Raw genomic sequence first — 21,067 nt, forward strand, 5'->3', positions numbered from 1 at the left:
ATGCTTCTTGTCTGGACTACCTTGCAAGGCTCAGAAATATTTGAGAGCCAGCTGGATCTGCGGGCTTAACGTTATTGTTTCTGGCTGGAGCAGTTAAAGCAGCAGCAGCAGAGGCTTCAGGTGAGTGGGATTTGCAGTGGTGCCATTTATCAGCTGTGTGGCGGAAGCCAAGGGTCCACTGTTCAGATGTTGGAGGTCTTTCACAATGTGGTGGCAGCAGCAGCGGATTTGGCGCATTCTTCCCAGGCAGCAGTAGCAACAATAGCAGCAAAGTCCATGCTGTGGCTGGATTGGCACTGGGGCTTCCTAGGCTTGTGGTGCTGGGGGGACTTCAACCTGCCCTCCTCAGGAGCAGACTCGGAGGCAGCTCAGGAATTTGTGGCACATGGTAACCATAGACCTGACTCAAGTTATTTCTGCTCTGACTCACAACGGAGGCCACACATTGGACCTGTTTCTTATCTTGGGGCAGTGGTGATGTGATCTGGACTTACGGGATGTTACCCTCAGTCCCTTATCAGAGAGAGATAACTCCTTGCTGGCTTTAGAGAGGAGAGGTAGGATCTATTTGACCAGTCTTCCCCAGGAGCCTGATGAATCCTACTGGTTTTCAGAGAGAGCTTGGAGTTGTTTCTGAGGCTCTGGTACATGGTTTAACCAAGGCTTTGGTCACCACTTGGAATGAGAGATGGCATCTATCAGGACTCTCCGTGTATTTGGGTCCCAGAGGGCCCTCTGATTTTCATAGAAGCTCCAAGTGATGAAATGGCATAAGAGATGCTTTGGGCTGCTGCTGGAGGAAAATGAAGAATGAACTTGACCAAACACAAGTAAAAGCCCTTTTTAAGGATTACCTCATGGCAATAAGGGCAACAAAATGGAGTTATTTTCCTGCTGTTAGTGCATCTACAGAGAGCCAACCAGTGGCCCTCTTTAGATTAATCCAATTCTTCCTGAATGAGGAGGACCTAGGGGATTACTGATAGAACTGTTGTGAGGATTATTCTAGGCTTCCATTGGATAAAATCACTGGATGGATGTGGACACTGGATTTTTGTCCAGTCTCCAACATTCCTTTTACAGAAGATGGTTGAGAAGGTGGTTCCACAGAGGGCTGTGGAAGTATCAGATTATCTGGACCCCTTCCAGTCAGGATTCAGGCCTGGCCATAGTTCTAGGATTGATCACGCTGGTCAATGACCTTTTGTGGACTCAGGATGGGGGTAATGCATCCATCCTCACCCTCTTTGATCTCTCAGTGGCCTTCAATACCATCAATCATGGTATCTTTCTGGGCCATCTTAGAGGATTGGGAGTAGGAGGCATGGTATTATGGTGGTTCTCGTCCTTTCTCCAGGGCTGCTTTCAGTTGTTGGTGATGGGGTTAGAGATTGAGCCTGAGGTGCCTGCTTTATGGGGTACCTCAGGGCTCTCCTCTCTTCCCACTCTTATTTAGCATCTGCATGGAGCCACTGGGTGAGGTCATCCATCAGCATAGGTTATGGTATCATCAGTATGCCGATGATACTCAGTTGTATATCTCTGTCCTAGGCCAACAAGGTGATGCCATCCAGGTCCTTCCCCAGTGCCTGGAGACTTTCAGGGTTTGGATGTGGGAAAACAGGATTCAGCTCAACCCTGGCAAGACCAAATAGCTCTGGAGATCAGGAGATTTTCCATCTTTAACTCTGCATGGAGGAGGGGTACTTCCCCAGTTAGAGTTTGTGTGCAGTTTGGGGGTGCTTCTACAATCACGACTCCTGCTCGAAAAGCAGGTGGCAGCCATGGCTAGGAGAACCTTTGAACAGATTCTTCTTGTGCACCAATTGTGCCCTTTCCTGGACCAGGAGACTTGTTCTCGGTAACTCCCCCTTAGTCATCTTCCACATGGGTCACGTAACACTCTCTAAAGGGACTGCCCTTGAAGAGCATTCAGAAACTGCAGCTGGTCCAGAACGCAGTGGTGCTGGCATTTTTTGGCGTTTCTCATTATGCCCATATAACACCACTGCTTTGAGAGCTGCACTGGCTCCCAGTGGGCTTCCAGGTACTAGTCAGGCTGCTCATCATCAACTATAAAGCCTTACATGGCATAGAGCCAGACTATATTTGGGACTGCCTGTCTGCCATTGTGTCAGCCATTCAGTGTTGTCCAGATCAGGAAACAAACTCCCCAAGAAGACTGTATGGCACCTTTTATTTCCCAAGTTTCAATAAAGCCAAATAAGAAGGCTTGAGATGAGGCTTTTAATTAACAGAGGTTTTATTGGCCAAGGAAACCATCTGGATGGCTCAAGGAGTGTGGCCCAGAACCACACCTTGCAAAGCAAGCAACAAAGATTTTATAGGCATATTCAGATATTTCAGATAGTACATCCCCTCATATCCATACAAGGGAATTTTGGGATGACCCAGGGAAAAGTAAAGGTGGGCCTAAAGAGGTGAATCTAAGTTTAACTTTTTTTTCTTCTGGTTATCAAGGAAATACCTAACTTCTTTGGAATGTAGGGCCTCTCTCGTTGCAACTTCTTTGCCTGGTACCGATCTAATTTATGGCTTCAGGCATCTGGCTAATTGCTTCTAAGGAAAGGGGGGGGGGATGCTGTGCTCTCTTAGAAGGCAATCAGGCATTCAACAAAGAGATAAGGTGGGGGAAAGAAACGCTGTGCTCTTTACAAAGCAAGTTAATCCTTTGTAAATAAGATAGAGTGCACTATCACATGCATGCCCACACATTATGAGAGAGTATAAAATTGTGTATCAAAACAATGCCCTTCATTTCCTCCCTTTGCTTTTGAACGTAAGATGCTTCTTATGTATGTGATTCCACTTATACGTTTTCGGAAGAAAGCGAAGGATCATAAGTTTGGCAAATGTTTGGGCTTCATTTCTGGGGGCTGCAATTACAGTTAAACCATCAATCGTGGAAACAACAACCTTTCCTTTCCTTTCCTTTCCTTTCCTTTCCTTTCCTTTCCTTTCCTTTCCTTTCCTTTCCTTTCCTTTCCTTTCCTTTCCTTTCCTTTCCTTTCCTTTCCTTTCCTTTCTTCACACACATATACACACTCTATGGCAGTTAGCAGTCCACAGCCAGTGCTCATCACACATCCTGTTCCCTGCACCAGCTTGCTCACTCGCTCTCTTTCCCTTCAGTAAATAGTAATTCTCTTCCCCAAAAGACATGGGGAAACCAACAACAAAGGAAAAGTATTTCAGAACAAACAATCAACACAATAAAAACAATATCAGTTCCACAACTTAGTTTGTGACAAACCCAGCACGTCTAGGGGTTGTGTGGCTGGTAGAATCTATGATGCCAAATCTTCTGGTTGTTCTTGAATTAGGTCGCTACCGGTGGACCTAATCAGTCTTTGAAAAGATCTGTTGGAGAAGCTAGAGAGCGCTGCAATTTTAATTTGAGTCTATCGACCGAGGAAACTTGCCAAATGTCTGGGGATTCCTTCACCTGCTCGATCCTGGATCCGTGCACCCAAGCTTTGATGCCCTCGATTTTTACAGCAGTTGGCATGCTCAGTAGGACTTGCTTCGGCTCGGACCACTTCAGATCAGTGCAGGATGGGAACAGCTCCTTCACTCTGACCCACTGGCCTGGCTGGGCGATGGGTGGTACGTCAGGAGCGACTAGCAAGGCATCTCGGACCTGCAGGGAAATATGGAATGTGCGCTAACTTCACCTGTCCATGCAGTTTGTGCTTCATGGCGTACAACGGTCTCCCCTAAAGCATTTCGAAGGGGGACAGCAATAGTGGCCCTCTGGGCATAACCCTGATATGTGTTAAAGCAAGGGGCAGTATTTTTGGGCCACGGCAACTGAGTTGCTTTGCAAGCTGAGCTTTTAAAGTACGATCTTCAGCCCCCTTTCATGTCTTCAGCCCTGGCTGAAACCTGAGGCTTGTAATTAGAATGTGAATACCAAGGAATGTCCAGGAATTTACTGACTTGCTGAATGACTTCAAAGGTGAAGTGCCGGCTGTTATCTGATTTAACCTTTTAGGGACCAAAAATCTTGGAATGATGTGCTCCACTAGGCCCTAACCATTTCCCCCTGCAAGCTGAAATGAAGCAGGGAAGGCTTCAGGCCATCCGGAGAACAAATCCACAAAGATTAAAAGATGATTTTTGGGTCCCTTTTTGGGAAGTTCAGTAAAGTCCACTTGCCAGGCTTCTCCTGGGTATTGAGCAGTACGGAGGTGGCCTGGAGGGGTAGGTTTATCACTCTTTGGGTTATTTTTGTGGCAAACAGTGCATTGAGCTACAGCTGATTGGCAAAGGTGCCTCAGCTTCTTGTTGCTGTATCTTTGAGAAAGCCACTTTCACAGGATTTGAAGAGGTAGTTGAACACGATTGTTAACAATCCACCACCCATCCTTCCACTTTCCTTGTGGATCAAGATGATCTCTCTAATCATAGAGAGGGGAAATGGGCGATCAGGCTCTACAGGAATGAGGGGCAAAAGCTGGTGAGTTTCTGCAGGCATGACATCACCCCTCCAAGCAGCTTGTTTTGCCCAGTAATCAGCAGCACGATTGTCTTGGGAGATTTCACCTCGATCAGTCTGGTGGCCTCTGCAATAAACTATTGCTAATTGGGTAGATCAAAAAGAGATTTCATTTTCAGGGCTTTTCCATTCCACATATCCTCGGGCCTTCCAAAAAGCAGCACGTGTGTGAGCGGCTGTCAGTAAAAATGTTGGCAAGATAGCAAGCTTCTATGAGGGCTAACAGTTCAGCTGCTTGGGCTGACCAGTGAGAGGGAAGCTTACGTAGTAAAATAGGTCCATCAGTGGTGACCACAGCCAAACCTGTCTGGCGGACCCCATTTTCAGCAAAAGAAGAACCATCAGTCCAAAACTGACATTCTGCCAAGTTAAAAGGTTCAACTTGGAGGTCAGGGCGAATTCCAACAATAGTCTCTAAAACCTGATGGCAGTCATGGGGGCCTTCTGATGGGCTAGCCTCCTCTAATGGTCGAGGCAGGAGGGTGGCTGGGTTGAGCTGTTCACAGCGAAACAGTTTAACTGAATCATTTTCCAAAATTAAGCTGGCATATTTAGTCAATCGGGCTGAAGTAGCCCATGCAGGAAGTTTTTGTTCCAGCAATGTTTGAACAGAGTGGGGGGTGCAGACATCTTTTGAATTAAAAGCGCGGTAGCTGCAATTGAACGAAGGCAGCCTTTTACCACAGCATCCATGACTTTTGGATAGATAAGCAATAGGAATCCTTTTCAGGTCTTAATTTCTGGGTAAGGACTCCTAATATGCATCCTTGTTTTTCAATAACTGTATACCATACTTAGTCACTAGACAAGGTGGTCAATTAATATTTTAATTCCCAGGCATGCTTCCCATCTGATAGGACATTGCTTGATTGAGATGGGTTGTGCCTCAGGGAACAACTGAGCCATGTGGGGCTTGACAAACGGAGCAAGCCCTGGTTTCCCTTGATACCACACCCGTGGGTCAATCTGGGTGTTATCAAGTGGGCTGGCTTCAGTTGGCTTGGATAAAAACAAAAATAAGCCTGTTCTGGGGGAATGTGAAGACTCAAGCCTTGATCATTGAATTAAATGGTAGCTCTTAATTTTCCTAAAAGGTCCCAACCAAGGAGATTGATGGGACAATGTGGCATAAACAAAAAAGAATGATCCAGTTGAGGTCCCTGGGAGCAACAACTGAAAAAAGTTAGCTGATTGGTGCCATTTCCATAACTCCTGTTGCACCAATTACAGGAGCAGAGGAAATGGTCAGGCAAGGAATATTTTTGTCATTTAAAACATTATAAGTTGCACCCGTATCAATGAGAAAATGATAGGGTTGGCATTTAACTCAGCCAGAGGATCGGGGGAAAACAAAAGTCCTCTGGAGTCCCCTCAATATGAACTGTTCTCAGGGTAAAATTCAGAGGCTTGAGCACTTAAAAAGAAAAAGGAGTCCAGACCTCTGCTGGGAGTTTTGAGGTCTGCCTCTCTGTGGTTTTTGGTCTTTTTCAGCCTCTGTTGGCCCTTGAAGGTCGGGCATCAGGCTTGGCATTCCACAAACATTCATTTCTCCACTGGCCAATTTGCTCACATTTTGCACATTGATCTTTCTATATGAGTCTCTGAGGGGGAGGATTCCTGCCTCCCTTTGCTTTGTGGGCAAATGGCCAGTGCAAGAAGAGATGCTTGTATATGCATTCTCTTATCTCCTTTCTTTTCATCTTTTTTCTTTTTCCTCGAGCTCTCTCTGAGAATAAACAGTGAAAGCCATCTAGATAGGAGTTTCAAAATTTTGGGTTGATGGGGCAGGTAACTTCTGGAGCTTTTTCCTAATATCTGGAGCACTTTGGCCAACAAAAGCAGCTTTGATCATAACTTCATTGGCAGGGGCTTCTGGGTCAAGATCAGTGAAGCAGCAGTGGCCATCTTTAAGGCGTGTCAGGAATTCCATAGGGGATTCTTTAGATTCCTGAACAATTTGATGGACACAATGAAAATTCACTGTCTTTAGCACACCCAATCGCAGCCTCTGAAGGAAAGCAGTTCTAACCCTTTCCAAAACAAGTGCTCTATCTGGGGTGTTGGGGTTAGCCTCATAACTGGGCGGCTAGTCAGGAACCCAGTGGGTGGCCAGCCTGTGCATCCAAGTTTTCTTTTGCAGCTGTGTAAGTGTCAGTAGCTGCTTTAAGCACTTGGCATTTTTCTTCTAATGATAAGAAGATTGATAGCAAAATAAAAGAATACAAAATCTTGCCACTTTTTCTTTTCTTTTTCTATTTTTTTGGGGGGGGGTTTTCCTTTTCCTTTTCCTTTTTTTTTTTTCTTTTCTTTTCTTTTTTTCCCCTTTTTCTAAGCCTTCTGTTAACTAGAGGATTTCTCGGGTTTTTCCTTCAACTCGGGATTCTTTCTTTACAGACTCCACTGGAGAATTTCTCGGGCTCTTTATTTTCCCTCCCTGTCCGTCTTTCCCTCGATGCAGGAGTTCAGCTCGGGATTTCTCGGGATTTCTCGGGCCGATTTTTCCTATAATCAGCTCGGGGTCTGGCCAGTGTACCCTCCCTAATGTGAAATCCTTCTCCATGTAACGGTGAGTCCTCCTAACCTAGAATCCTCCTCTAGGACAATATATTCCAACAAGCACACATACTGCACTCACTTCGTAGGCAAGCCCCCAGTGGAATTTCCTACGTCTCACTCACGCACTCTCAAGGCAGCTCTCCCCACCTAATAAAAGCATACTCACCCTTTTCCATTTTCCCCAAATCCACTTTATACAACAGATATAAAAGAAAAAGCCTCAATTTTGAGCGTTCAGGTTCAGCTGGAGCGGAGTCTGTTGACGGTGCCCAGCACAAGGTCACTGGAAAACTTTCCAGGCGCACACTTGACGTTGTTAAAGGTCCCCGCCGATTTCCTCCATCCGCTGTAGTGAAGGCAATTTAGAGAGGGGCTAAAAACAGCCTCCCCAAGGAATCCCTGTCTTTGGGACTCCTGGCTGGCTCACCAAAAATGTATGGCACCTTTTATTTCCCAAGTTTCAATAAAGCCAAATAAGAAGGCTTGAGATGAGGCTTTTAATTAACAGAGGTTTTATTGGCCAAGGAAACCATCTGGATGGCTCAAGGAGTGTGGCCCAGAACCACACCTTGCAAAGCAAGCAACAAAGATTTTATAGGCATATTCAGATATTTCAGATAGTACATCCCCTCATATCCATACAAGGGAATTTTGGGATGACCCAGGGAAAAGTAAAGGTGGGCCTAAAGAGGTGAATCTAAGTTTAACTTTTTTTTCTTCTGGTTATCAAGGAAATACCTAACTTCTTTGGAATGTAGGGCCTCTCTCATTGCAACTTCTTTGCCTGGTACCGATCTAATTTATGGCTTCAGGCATCTGGCTAATTGCTTCTAAGGAAATGGGGGGGGGGAATGCTGTGCTCTCTTAGAAGGCAATCAGGCATTCAACAAAGAGATAAGGTGGGGGAAAGAAACGCTGTGCTCTTTACAAAGCAAGTTAATCCTTTGTAAATAAGATAGAGTGCACTATCACATGCATGCCCACACATTATGAAAGAGTATAAAATTGTGTATCAAAACAATGCCCTTCAAGACTAAAACTAAGCTTCATTGAGACAGGCAATATTAAGAGAATCTTGAAGGTCTGATTGTGTTCTTCCCTCTCTTTTATACCCCAGTGAGTCAGGGAGGGGCCAGCCTGAGTCTCTTTCTAATACTACTTCCTTTCCAGGGCTCAAGGAAAGGTTCTGCCCTTTTAGTTTTGTGACTCTGGTTTCTTTGGCAGCTGGATGTGCTTTTACCATTAAGGAGGGCAATTGCAACACAATGACAGAGACAGCGGAGGCTTTTATGATTCTTTTACTATATACAATTATTTATAGCTAGTAGGAACCTCTTTGTACAAAAATGTCACTTTCTCTGAGCCTCTTTCTCAGGTCTATTCACTAACAACCACCAACTCTGGTGCTAAGCTACCAATCACACACACTTTTTCTTCCTTCCTCCTCCTCTGATTTCTCACTAAGAGAGAAAGACAGGAAGAGAATTGGCTGGATTACTTCAGAGTGTGCTCAGCATGTTTTGTCTTCTTGGATTTCATCAACTAACCCTCTGCGTAGTTGCTGTATGATACACTTCCCTCTGGGTCTTCTGCCCAGTCCTTCCCATCTGGGGCTCCCCCAAAGACTCCACGTGTCTGTCTGGAGCCAGCCGTCTCCCTCCTTCCCCGTCTACGGTGGGTTTTAGGTGTCGTTTGTCCTTCTATCTGTTGTTTCGCTTGTTTTCTGCTGGGGAACCCTCTTGTTCACTTCCTCACCTTCTTCTCCCTCCCAGGGCTGGGAAATTGTGACCACACAAACAAACTCTCCCACACACTTACTATGATGTTTCTCCCCAGCCAAAACTTCTAACAGTGTCTCCAACAACATGTTCTGCAATACCTGCTGAAATGTGGCAACATATCTGTTTCTCTTCTCTATCTATCTGCCTCTCTCTTTCCTTCACAGGTCCGACCAGCAGCATGTCCCTCAGCAACTCAGGTAGTGGGTCCCCCACACACAGGGATTTAGTCCCCAACTCCTATATACAAGACTTGACCAATGGGAATGCTACTTATATCTGCCCCACAACAGTCCTAGCCAGCAGCTCCTCAGCTCTTGTGATAGCACAGCTGCACTCCAAAGCCATACCTGAGCTGCTTCTCCTCCCCCGCCTTATTTTTTTTTCTCCTTCTGTTGACTCAAGCCAACACCACAGCAACCAAGCCAGGCTACTAAAATCTATATGCCACAAACAGCTTCTGAACATTTCCCTGAAGACCATCTCTGTGGTCCACATCATCTCTGCTGGCCCCACTAGAACTAGCAGTGAGGGCATGCTCTCTTCCATTAAACAATGTCATCTCGTTGGACCCTGGAGTCATGCCTTCTCTGTGGCAGCGCCCGTTCTATAGAACATCATCCCTTCAGAGTTCTGGATGGCTCCAATCTTTTTCACCTTTCATAAAGCATTAAAGACCTGGCTGTGTTTTGTTTGTGACCTCAGGCATTATGGCTGTCATTGAACTATTGTTTTTAACCCTTGTATGCCACCCGGAGTCACTTTTGTGAGATGGGTGGCCATTTAAATTCTTTAAGGAAATGAATGCACTTTATCATCTACTCTTCATACATTCCAAGTCATAATCTTCCATAGGTCATGAAGATATTGACTTCCACTGCTCATTATAGCTAAGACTGCAGCTTTCCATAACACTTTTATTAAGTGAAGGAAAAACAGATTAGGTTACTATCCTTGGTCACACCTGTGCCATGTGTAGCATTGCCAGCTAACATTAAGGATAGAAATATCAGTCAGTTTACCAATATGCTAAGTGTAACCAAAGCTCATTCTATGCCAGGCATGTTCATATTATGATCTTCAAACTAAAGATTACCTTGCAAGGAAACATTTTGTTACTCCCATGCCACGCAGTAGGAGACACATACAGTATACTGACATATTTTGGATATATTAACAATGTTTTTATTGATTAAACCAATCTCTATACTGCCCCAGTCTAACAGCTCTGGGTAATTAGTCCAAGTGCAAGAGAAGAGCTTTCTGGTGAGAACATCCTTAATCAAGATGCCACTGCAAAAAAGTTCTCATCTCCCTGGATTCAGCAAACAAGACTGATTTAATGGAGGATCTGAGTGAAAAGCTTGAAATGAATATTCTAAATACTGGGTAGAATCATATGGGTAAAGTTAATTGCTTCTATAACTGGGTTCCATATCACTAGACCTTCAAAAAGAAACTTTCTGACAGCGCAACCACTGGTATCTTTACCAGCATCCAGGTAATAATTATGATTCTAAACTGATATTTGAATTTCATCTTTTTGAAACTGAAATTCAGAGTCATTCTGGAGTCAGGTGATGCCAAAATCAAACAAATGATCTTGGAAACATTCTTTTTTAGTCTTCCATACTTATTTATTTATTAAATTTATATGGCCACCCACCTCGTACAAAATGACTCTGGATGGCATACAATCATTAAAATAAAACAATAAATATACAAAAACAATTATTAAAATTATTGTGTTATTTATAACCCACCATAATCCTGATGGATTCTTGATATGGTATGTGATTAATAGTGACAAGTATTTGATTAATTCATAGTGAAAAGTTACACGATTTTTGGCTACATGCTTATAGCACTGCCTGGAAACTTTTAAAATGTGAGCGTAATAAAACTTTTGGATGTGGGATAGCAATTAGTCAATCTTGAAAAGCTATGCAGGATACAGCCTGGTTAGTACGTAGATGAGAAATCATCAGAAAAGTCTGTAGACCAGAGTAGGAAGTTACAAAAATATTACAGAAAACCACAGCGGCAAACCAGGAGTGACTTTCATCCATTGTTCAGAACGTCCCCCTTCTATGACATCACTGCCTACAATTTAAATATGAACTTCCGAAAGCGTCGTCCCTCAACTTCTCGCGAGATTCTTCCGTCGCTTTGCTAGAGAATAACCCGCGGGCGGGGGAAGGGGGAACGCAAGCTTGCCCTTCCCCCGCCCTTAGATTGAGGCCAACTCCCGTCCTGCCCGCGCGAAGTCTGGCGAACGTTTTTTCTGCCCAGTTCTCGCGGGAAAAGAAGCTTCTGCTGTAGAGCGACCATGGCGGCGGTGGCTGGTTCGCCGTCTGCCACTCTCCCTTCTTTGACGACGACCACCACTCCAAGTCCCGCCGCCCTGCCGCCCGGGCCACCAGGTTACCGGCCCTTTGAGCCTGAGGCGCTGGGTCTGAGCCCGGGCTGGAGGCTCACCAGCTATGGGGAGCTGCGCGGCTGAGGCTGCAAAGTCCCCCAGGAGACGCTGCTCAGACTCCTGGAGGGACTTGGCACTTCCCATGCCGGGTCGGCCGGAGCGGGGGAGGCGGCGGCTGCCGGGAGTCCTGCTCCCACCCTTGGTGAGGAAAGGGGCGAATATGGCCTTTGAGGAAGGTGGTTGCCTGTTGTGTGCTACTACGCGGGGATGTTTCAAAACTGCTGGGAGGGTTAGTAGTGGACGATGGAGGTGGTAGTGCAAAACTTGAGCGGGTTAGAGGCGGCAAATACGGTGCATTGGTAGCGTCTGGGCTACAGATCAAACGGGTGCGCTGTTTAAAACCTTTATCTTGCATAAACTCTGCAAGCGGCCCTAAACTAAATGCATTCGATTTTAGTCTTTGCTCCCACATAATCTTCACATGTGGATAATATGTCTCTAAATAAAAATCTCCATTGATTTTAACTTTACTCTGGTGACTCCACGGGCATGTAATTCTTGGCAGTACTGCAGAAATGGTTTGCTGTTGCATGTTGGGATTATAGTTTGATTTTAGTCTAGCAGAGGTTATAAAGGTCACAGTAACACAGTGCATGGCTAGCTGCTCAAAAGTGCTACTTAAGTCTTTTTCTTGCTGTTTATTCTGTAACCTTGGCACTGTCTCACCTCATTCCCTATTTTATTGCATAAGTACTGAAAGTGAAGGTACAGACCATCCACTTCCAAGTAATTGCTTGAATTGGAAATAAATGCAGAGGTTCAAGAATGCTGTGATCCCTCTTCTCTACAGGCATTGGAATGGACTCCTGTGTGATTCCCTTGAGGCATGGGGGCCTATCCCTTGTACAGACTACAGACTTTTTTTACCCACTAGTAGAAGATCCCTATATGATGGTGAGTTTGCATGCTGGTGAGGAGGTGGAGGGAATGTTGATCAATTTGGAACGGATTAAGCTGTGTCAGTGAAACTTGGTTTCTTCCTCCCAGTTGATTATAACAGTTGTCTTGCCCTTCTTGCTCAGTGCTTGTTGTTTCATTTATTTGATTTAGGGCCGCATTGCTTGTGCCAATGTGCTGAGTGACCTTTATGCCATGGGTATCACAGAATGTGACAATATGCTTATGCTGCTGAGTGTGAGCCAGAAAATGACTGAGGAGGTGAGAAACATTTTACCTCTTAAAATAATTTGAATATGTTTTTTATATGTTGGCTGGGTTCATGTAATACCTCAAGTTATAATGTAATTCAGTGATTTTTGGCTTAAGATACGCAAAGCAGTTAGTGTAGCCCCTTGAATGAATAAAGGGGACATTAAGTGTTAGCTTGTCCCCAATCCACTGTTTTTAGTATTATAATGGGAAATTTTCTTGTACTGTTTGTAACTTACGTTGGTAGATATAAACTGCTCAAAACCTGTGGGAACTAAGCAACATAGAAGCCATAGTAAATAAATAAAACAACTAAGCCACTGTTTTGATTAATTATAGGATTGTAGGTAAATGAAGTTGTGAAATGAATTTATTTAAGTGAACGTAGTCATTTCAGTGAAGTTTATTTAAACAAATGATGACTTAGCATATTGTGAAACATAACTACTTGTAATTACAGAACAGATATATGTACTTAACTTTTAAATTAAAGATTACCTTTCTGTATTGTTAGTGTTGAAAGTAATGAATGATTGCAAAAAACCTACCTGTTTAATTCCATCTTTTCATCCAAAAAAATTCCGTGACCTTTTCTGTGGCCAAGAAAGTGAAAACAGTACAGTATTTTGAAAATCTTAAATTTAATAATTTTAATGTAATTTAAAATTAATTTAATTGTATGTAATTTAAAAATACAGTATTTTGAAAATCTTAAAAGTGTAGGAACATAGCTATGTAAGAACATAGATCATATGCTTGTAGTGCAGAAGATTCGAGGTTCAATCCTTGCACACCACTTAATTGGATCCAGTGGTAGCTAACATGAAAGTCCTCAAGCTCTCATTTTAGAAATCCATTGACAAAATAGATGTTGAATGAGTATGAGGCGTTTTTCAGTAAGAAAACAACACTTTTTACATGCTCAAAGGTGTTTCTAATGCAGATTTTCTGGAACGAAGTTTGTTTCTAGGATTTGAGTGAATGATTGATTGTAGAGGTAAGCTTGGACACTTGTTAAACCATAGTTTTTCCTGATTGTATTTTTAAATGAGACCATAGTCTTTGCAAATAGCCAGCAAAAACATAGAATTGCTTGTTTATGTTCATTTTCCATCAGCATTTGTACACCTATGTGCAGGGATACCCAGTGCACCCATTCATTAAATTTTGTACATTCTGATTTGCTGTCTTTTTGTAAATAATGATTTATTAGCGTGGACATCTTAAGATTCTTTAAACATAACTTAGTATGATATCTGAATTGAGCAAGCAGTGTTTCACTGGTGTAGATCATCTTTTGTTGTGAAGTATGCTGGCAAATCATCTTGAATTTCCTAGACATAATTTCCTGTTCCTGGTCTGTTGGGTACAAATGGTTCTTAAGTCCTTTCTTGTATATGTCACCCAGGAGCGGGAAAAAATCATGCCTCTGATAATCAAGGGTTTCCGGGATGCAGCAGAAGATGGTGGCACTTCAGTAACTGGTGGGCAGACTGTCTTGAATCCTTGGATCATTGTTGGAGGGGTTGCAACAGTTGTTTGTCAGCCCAATGAATTCATTATGTGAGTATTAAGCTCTCATTAGCAAATGGAAATTTGAAAAAGTAGGGTATCGCATTTCAGGTGCATGTATAGAAGAGGCAAACATGTTGCATTGTCTGTAATCGCTACAAGAATTCTTGTTAGGCTACAAAGTAACTAAGTCCAAACTTTAGAAAAGTGATTAATAAATGAACTAATATTTTTATGTAGTTTTTATTAGAGAAAGTTGAGTAGGAGTCAAAGCTAGTAAATTTTCTGTTTGAAGGTGAACTATATTGGTGTTTGGGTTATTATGTAGGACACCAAATCATGTATAAGATGAGACTCCAGTGACTCAGAGCATGGACTACATATAGTAATGCTGGTTGAGCAAGATTGCCTTTATAAACAGTATGAATGGGGAGTTGCTTGTGAATTACATGTAACATCCATCCCCTCTCAAATTCCTGCTTGACTGGTGAGAGGGAGCTGGTCTGTATTGCTGGGTGGAGCTAGTTTCTCCCACTTGTGCCTTCCTTGATACTTGAATCAAAACTGGAGATGCAAGAAATAGCATGATTATTCTCAGAATCCTCCAGTACTTCTTGGAAGTTTTTTTCCCACGGAATAAACTAATCTGACAGTGGGAGGAAGGTGTCATTCATTTCCAGAGATACATATCCCAGAATGGAAGTGGTTTGAAATATTCTGGACATAAACAGGGAAACAATTTCTCCAACATGCTCAGATCAACCTATTCTAGGAAAAACCCAGAACATTCTTGAAACAGACTACAGGTTGTCCTCGCTTACCAACCACAATTGGAGCCAGCAACTCCATCGCTAAGTGCTGCAGTCACTAAGCAAAATGTCATGTGACCTTGCTGGACTTATGACCCCACTTTCACTTCCATTGTTAAGCAAGCCATCACATGAGCACAACTTGCGATTTCACTTCTGCATTCATTAATTCTGCGTGTTGGAAGCCAGTTGTGAAGCACATGAATGGTGATCACATGACTCTGGAATGCTGTGATGGTCATAAATGTGCACTAGTTACAAAGTGCCTGAATGGCAACCCACATGACCACAGGATGCTGCGATAGTCATAAATGCAAGGATTGGTCACAAAGCTGTTTTTCTTTTTCTTTCCAACCATCATAACTTTCAATGCTCACTAAACAAGGCAGTCAGCAAGCGGGGACTACCTGTATACAGTTTGGCACACAAATATTTAGAATCAACTTAGACTTGGAGAAAGAAGATTGCTAATCTGGAGGGATTATATTTTATGTTGAGATTCTGCTGGTGTACAGTATATTTGCCTAGTTATCTCCCTGCCTCATGTGATGAAGTTGCTTTCAGATTTACTACTGAAGGTTCTCAAAATAGGTGTCCTAAGCATCTTCAGGAGGCTGGGAGATGGCTAGAATTCAAGTAGAGAAAGACTAGTAGTTATTCTTATGACACAGTGAGCAAGCAAGCAATGATAAGCCTGTTCTGTGATGGTGAAGGTGGCACAGATCTTTTTGCCAACATTTTCTGGGTTCGTACATTGCATTAAATAAATTCATGCATGATGCTGAGATACAAATCACAGTTTTACATAGTACTTTGGATTGATTTATATATCATTCCAGGCCAAAACAGCTAAACCCAGTCTGTTGTGCCTTCTCAGTCATCCAGGACTGGCTTACAAATTGTTGGACCCAGTTTGGCCCAATAGAAGCTGTGAAAAAACTTTAGAAGTCTGCTGTAACATATTTTCCATAATCTGTTGAAGCAGGAAGGTGATTAGGAGACTTTTGTCCTGTTTGTCGGATGACCTTTGTTTACTCCTAAAGCTAAGAAGAATGCTTGATCAATTCTGGAAACGCCCCGTTTAGGGCTCTCCAAGGTTGGGGATTTTAAGTCCTGGAAAGCACTTTCCTAAATCAATAAAATTACAGTAGAATGCTGTGTTGTACATTCCTACTATTACTGAATAACATTGTGGTAGTCCTTGCTTCACATGTACTCGTTCAGCAACTGTTTGAAGTTATAACGGCTCTGAATGAGAGATACTTATGACAGGTCCTCATAGTTGCAGCCATCACAGTGTTCTCACAGTCATGTGATCATGATTCAGGTGCTCAGATTGCAATTATATTGCAGCGTCCTGCGGTCATGTGATAATCATTTCTGACCTTCGCTGCCAGCTTTTGACAAAATCAATGGAGAAGCCACAGGAGGTCACAAATGGCAAACATGTGGCAGCAGGACACTGACCACGCAGGATTCCCCTAATGACGGCAACTGGGACTGCTGGAATGGCCATAAGTCAGCATAGTCACCTGACATGCCTTTCAACCATGTCCCTTAGCAACGGGGTTCCCAATTACCATTGGTAAGTGAGGACTACCTGTATTTTTTTCTTTTTGTAGTTGAATTTATGTTTTATGTGATTCGGTATAAAATAAGCTTTACAGGCTGTAGGTTAGCCTATTAAGGCAGTAAGAAAATAATAAGGGAAGGCATTCTTGTTCCCTTGATTCTAGGCCAGACAGTGCAGTTCCAGGAGATGTCCTTGTGCTTACCAAGCCTCTGGGGACTCAAGTGGCTGTAAACGCTCACCAATGGTTAGATAATGTAAGTGTTTATCCATGGGGAAATGTGCATGTTTCTTTGTGTTTATGTATTCCAATAAAGAGGAAAAGTGCCCTCACCCCACCCCACCCCATACACACATGGAAAAGAACAAAAAGAAAATATTTTCTGAGAATAATGCAAGCTCCAAGTTGCAAGGTGACTTTAGAATACTGTATTCCCATCCACAAAATCTGTATCATTTGCTTGATGTGAAGATGGTAAGTAGGCAAGGAGTGTTGTTGTTGTCCCAACTAAGTTGCTTTGTATCAAACAGTGAAGAAGTTTTTATTGAGGTCACAATGATCTGTCAGATATTCTTGCTTTTGCTAGGAAAGAGTGAAACCTTAGAGCTGCTTTAAATGCTTACATTACTCTTCCAGCCAGAGCGATGGAATAAGATTAAGTTGGTGGTCTCCAAAGAAGATGTTGAATTGGCCTACCAGGAAGCCATGTTTAGTATGGCCATGCTGAACAGAACAGGTAGGGGACTGAATGTGGGCTTAGACTTTTACTCAGTTTGCAGCACAAGGCTGCTGTGGCTGGAAATGCTGACTTCAGAAAAGAAACAAAAACACCAAGCTAATATACATTAGAGTAATAATAGAATAAACTTATTTTTGAACATGCTTCGCAGGAGCAAAGTGGAATAGAAATCAGTTTAGTGATTATTTATTCTTTAATGTCCACACTTCATTTTGTATTTCTCAAGATTCTTGGAATGTTTGGATCCCAAAACCATACTTTAAAGGGAAATTATGCTGAACGGAGGTTTCTACATTTTTAAACATCTTACTCCTGTTCTTTAAAGAGGTGTATAAAGTATGGTCTGACAATCTCTAGTACAAGAGTTGTTTTATTTTCACAGATAACATTCAACCATATCTTCCTCCAAAACCTATTTAGGGAAACAGTTAAAAAACATAACACTAAAGTACTTAATGTTCTATGGCAAGATGTTTTGAGCATGATTGGTATAGACTCGCAAAAAACGAAACAAAACTCTGAAATAATCACAAGGTTTTTGCCAATCTCTGGGATTGTAAAATGACAGTTTGTTGACCTATAGAGGCAAAATTAAAATAATTGAGCAACAATTAGATTAATATGCTATCAGAGGTAGAACATTTAGACATGTACAAAACAGTTTTTATTGGGAGCTTCCTATTAATAGTGGGGCAAAAAGTATTTAGTTAGCCACCAATTATGCAAGTTCTCCCACTTAAAAAGATGAGAGAGGCCTGTAATTTTCATCATAGGTATACCTCAACTATGAGAGACAAAATGGGGAAAAAAATCCAGAAAATCACATTGTCTGATTTTTAAAGAATTTATTTGCAAATCATGGTGGAAAATAAGTATTTGGTCAATATTAAAAGTTCATCTCAATACTTTGTTATATATCCTTTGTTGGCAATGACAGAGGTCAAACGTTTTCTGTAAGTCTTCACAAGGTTTTCACACACTGTTGCTGGTATATTGGCCCATTCCTCCATGCAGATCTCTAGAGGAGTGATGTTTTGGGGCTGTTGCTGGGCAACACAGACTTTCAACTCCCTCCAAAGGTTTTCCATGGGGTTGAGATCTGGAGACTGGCTAGGCCACTCCAGGACCTTGAAATGCTTCTTACAAAACCACTCCTTTGTTGCCCGGGTGGTGTGTTTGGGATCATTGTCATGCTGAAAGACCCAGCCACGTCTCATCTTCAATGCCCTTGCTGATGGAAGGAGGTGTTCACTCAAAATCTCACGATACATGGCCCCATTCATTCTTTCCTTTACACGGATCAGTCGTCCTGGTCCCTTTGCAGAAAAACAGCCCCAAAGCATGATGTTTCCACCCCCATGCTTCACAGTAGGTATGGTGTTCTTTGGATGCAACTCAGCATTCTCTCTCCTCCAAACACAAGTTGAGTTTAGACCAAAACGTTCTACTTTGGTTTCATCTGACCAGATGGCATTCTCCCAATCCTCTTCTGGATCATCCAAATGCTCTCTAGCAAACTTCAGACCAGCCCGGACGTGTACTGCCTTAAGCAGGGGGACACGTCTGGCACTGCAGTTTTTGAGTCCCTGGCAGCGTAGTGTGTTACTGATGGTAGCCTTTGTTACTTTAGTCCCAGCGTTCTGCAGGTCATTCACTAGGTCCCCCCGTGTGGTTCTGGGATTTTTGCTCACTGTTCTTGTGATCATTTTAACCCCACAGGGTGAGATCTTGCATGGAGCCCCAGATCAAGGGAGATTATCAGTGGTCTTGTATGTCTTCCATTTTCTAATGATTGCTCCCACAGTTGATTTCTTCACACCAAGCTGCTTGCCTATTGCAGATTCAGTCTTCCCAGCCTGGTGCAGGTCTACAATTTTGTTTCTGGTGTCCTTCAACAGCTCTTTGGTCTTGGCCATAGTGGAGTGTGACTGTTTGAGGTTGTGGACAGGTGTCTTTTATACTGATAACAAGGTCAAACAGGTGCCATTACTACAGGTAACAAGTGGAGGACAGAGGAGCCTCTTAAAGTAGTTGTTACAGGTCTGTGAGCCAGACATCTTGCTTGTTTGTAGGTGACCAAATACTTATTTTCCACCATGATTTGCAAATAAATTCTTTAAAAATCAGAAAATGTGGTTTTCTGGATTTTTTTTTCTCATTTTGTCTCTCATAGTTGAGGTATACCTATGATGAAAATTACAGGCCTCTCTCATCTTTTTAAGTGGGAGAACTTGCACAATTGGTGGCTGACTAAATACTTCTTTGCCCCACTGTGTATATAATGAGCAGCTATAAATCCACCATTTTTGTGAATCAAAGGCTGTATCCCTCTGCGCATATATTGCTGTCACCAACTTCAGATGTCTCCTAATAAAAATCAGCACTAGATAGTAAATGATTCTTGTTGTTTCAGTTATAGAACAGATAGCAATTAGCTAAAAATTGTTGTACACAGGTTTAGCTACTATTCTATTACCACTATGCCACTTTTGTTCCTGCTCTCCAGCTGCCAGTTTGATGCATACTTTCAATGCCCATGCTGCCACAGACATTACAGGATTTGGGATTCTGGGCCATGCACAGAACTTGGCCAAGCAGCAGCGTAGCGAGGTATCATTTGTCATTCATAATCTACCCATCATTGCCAAGATGGCTGCTATTAGCAAAGCATGTGGCAACCGGTCCAGGCTCCTCCAAGGGACATCTCCAGAGACTTCTGGTAAGTTGTATAAACTAGACAAGGAATGAGCAAAATGTAGACTGGGATTCTGTGCAAGACCTCTAAATGATTTGCAGTAGATCAGCAACAATTGCAGAGTCCCAAATGTTTAACAAAATTACTTCACTTCCCCAGTCCTCCCACAAAACTGCTGAAATTAAAACAAAACACAAACAACGTTGGGGTAATTAGGTGTGGATTTTGTGTGGAAAAACTGCTCTGCAAAATCATATGTAAATTAAATCTATCTTGTGTAGCATTACTTTAGTGGATTGTAAGAGTTTAGGTTAATCTGATCTGAACAAGGCTAGTGTAGTTATAAGGGCGAATGAAGAAGTATCATCCTTTGGGTGGTTATAATTTGCTGTCTTTCTGTTATCAGGAGGGCTACTGATCTGTCTACCCCGGGAGCAAGCTGCCCGCTTCTGTGCTGAAATAAAGTCACCTAAATATGGAGAAGGACACCAAGCCTGGATCATTGGCATTGTGGAAAAGGGCAACCAGACAGCTCGCATCATTGACAAACCTCGTATTATTGAAGTAACCCCACGGGGAGCCAGTGCTTCCCCTCAGGATAACAATTCTAGTGCTAGCCCTGAAGTTGCCTCATGAGGAGGAAAAATGATTTCTCCACACTGTAGGCTCTGCAATTGAAAAGGGCAGCCCTCTGAAGTTCTGGGTCAACGTACAATGTTTCTACAGCACAAATGTGCCCAGAACATATCTCCTTATTGGTTGATGGCTGGTTCCTTTCTGCTATCTGAGATAATTAGTTCTGAAGTCATGTCCTGCAAGCAGATAAATTGCTAGCATGGTTGATTTGGAGAATATGATAATTCAAATTATTTATTGGAATAGTTCTGCCTATTGTTGAGCTCTTCCAACTTTTGGCCAGACTGAGCAGCTGGTCCAAAAGGAGGGTGGGTGATTTAAAAAGCCATTTGGCTGAGTCAGAGGTCTCTCCTCTCTTCATGAAGCATCTCTCTGAAAACCCTATCAGGGCTTGGAGGAGCGGAGGAATCCTAGAGGAGCAGTGCCAAGCTCAGCTTCGTGGATTGTTGCTTTGGTTGTAAATTATGGGTGATTGAGTTAATAAAAAATGAATTTCTAAAGGATGGAGTGCTAATGCATTGTTGACCTAGAAAGTCACTGCTTAACAATTGTTGCTTTAATTGTTGCTTTAAGGTAAAAGAGTCATACAGTGCCTTTTCATCCTAAAATGTTGCTTACTAACCA

At 42.8% G+C, this 21,067-nt stretch overlaps 1 protein-coding gene and 1 long non-coding RNA gene across 2 annotated transcripts; one reads left to right on the forward strand and one right to left on the reverse strand.

Moving 5' to 3' along the window:
* Positions 1 to 2,127: 2,127 nt before the first annotated feature.
* Positions 2,128 to 10,954, reverse strand: LOC148216249 (uncharacterized). The gene is made up of 3 exons (XR_015795633.1): positions 10,883 to 10,954; positions 7,242 to 7,421; positions 2,128 to 3,661 (listed from the first exon to the last, which is right to left on the reverse strand). It is a non-coding gene; the product is annotated as an uncharacterized LOC148216249 (long non-coding RNA).
* Positions 10,955 to 11,128: 174 nt separating this feature from the next.
* On the forward strand, positions 11,129 to 20,946 carry LOC103051552 (selenide, water dikinase 1). The gene is made up of 8 exons (XM_007444661.4): positions 11,129 to 11,474; positions 12,123 to 12,226; positions 12,383 to 12,490; positions 13,890 to 14,044; positions 16,539 to 16,629; positions 17,010 to 17,109; positions 19,619 to 19,831; positions 20,214 to 20,946. The coding sequence occupies exons 1-8, from the start codon at positions 11,183 to 11,185 to the stop codon at positions 20,441 to 20,443; spliced, it is 1,293 nt and encodes a 430-aa protein (XP_007444723.2). The 5' UTR covers positions 11,129 to 11,182; the 3' UTR covers positions 20,444 to 20,946.
* The last annotated feature ends 121 nt before the right edge of the window (positions 20,947 to 21,067 follow it).

This window comes from Python bivittatus, unplaced genomic scaffold (assembly GCF_059951505.1).
Source record: "Python bivittatus isolate LINGU-HERP-01145 unplaced genomic scaffold, Pbiv_v1 ctg000220_np1212, whole genome shotgun sequence".
Lineage (NCBI taxonomy): Eukaryota > Metazoa > Chordata > Lepidosauria > Squamata > Pythonidae > Python > Python bivittatus.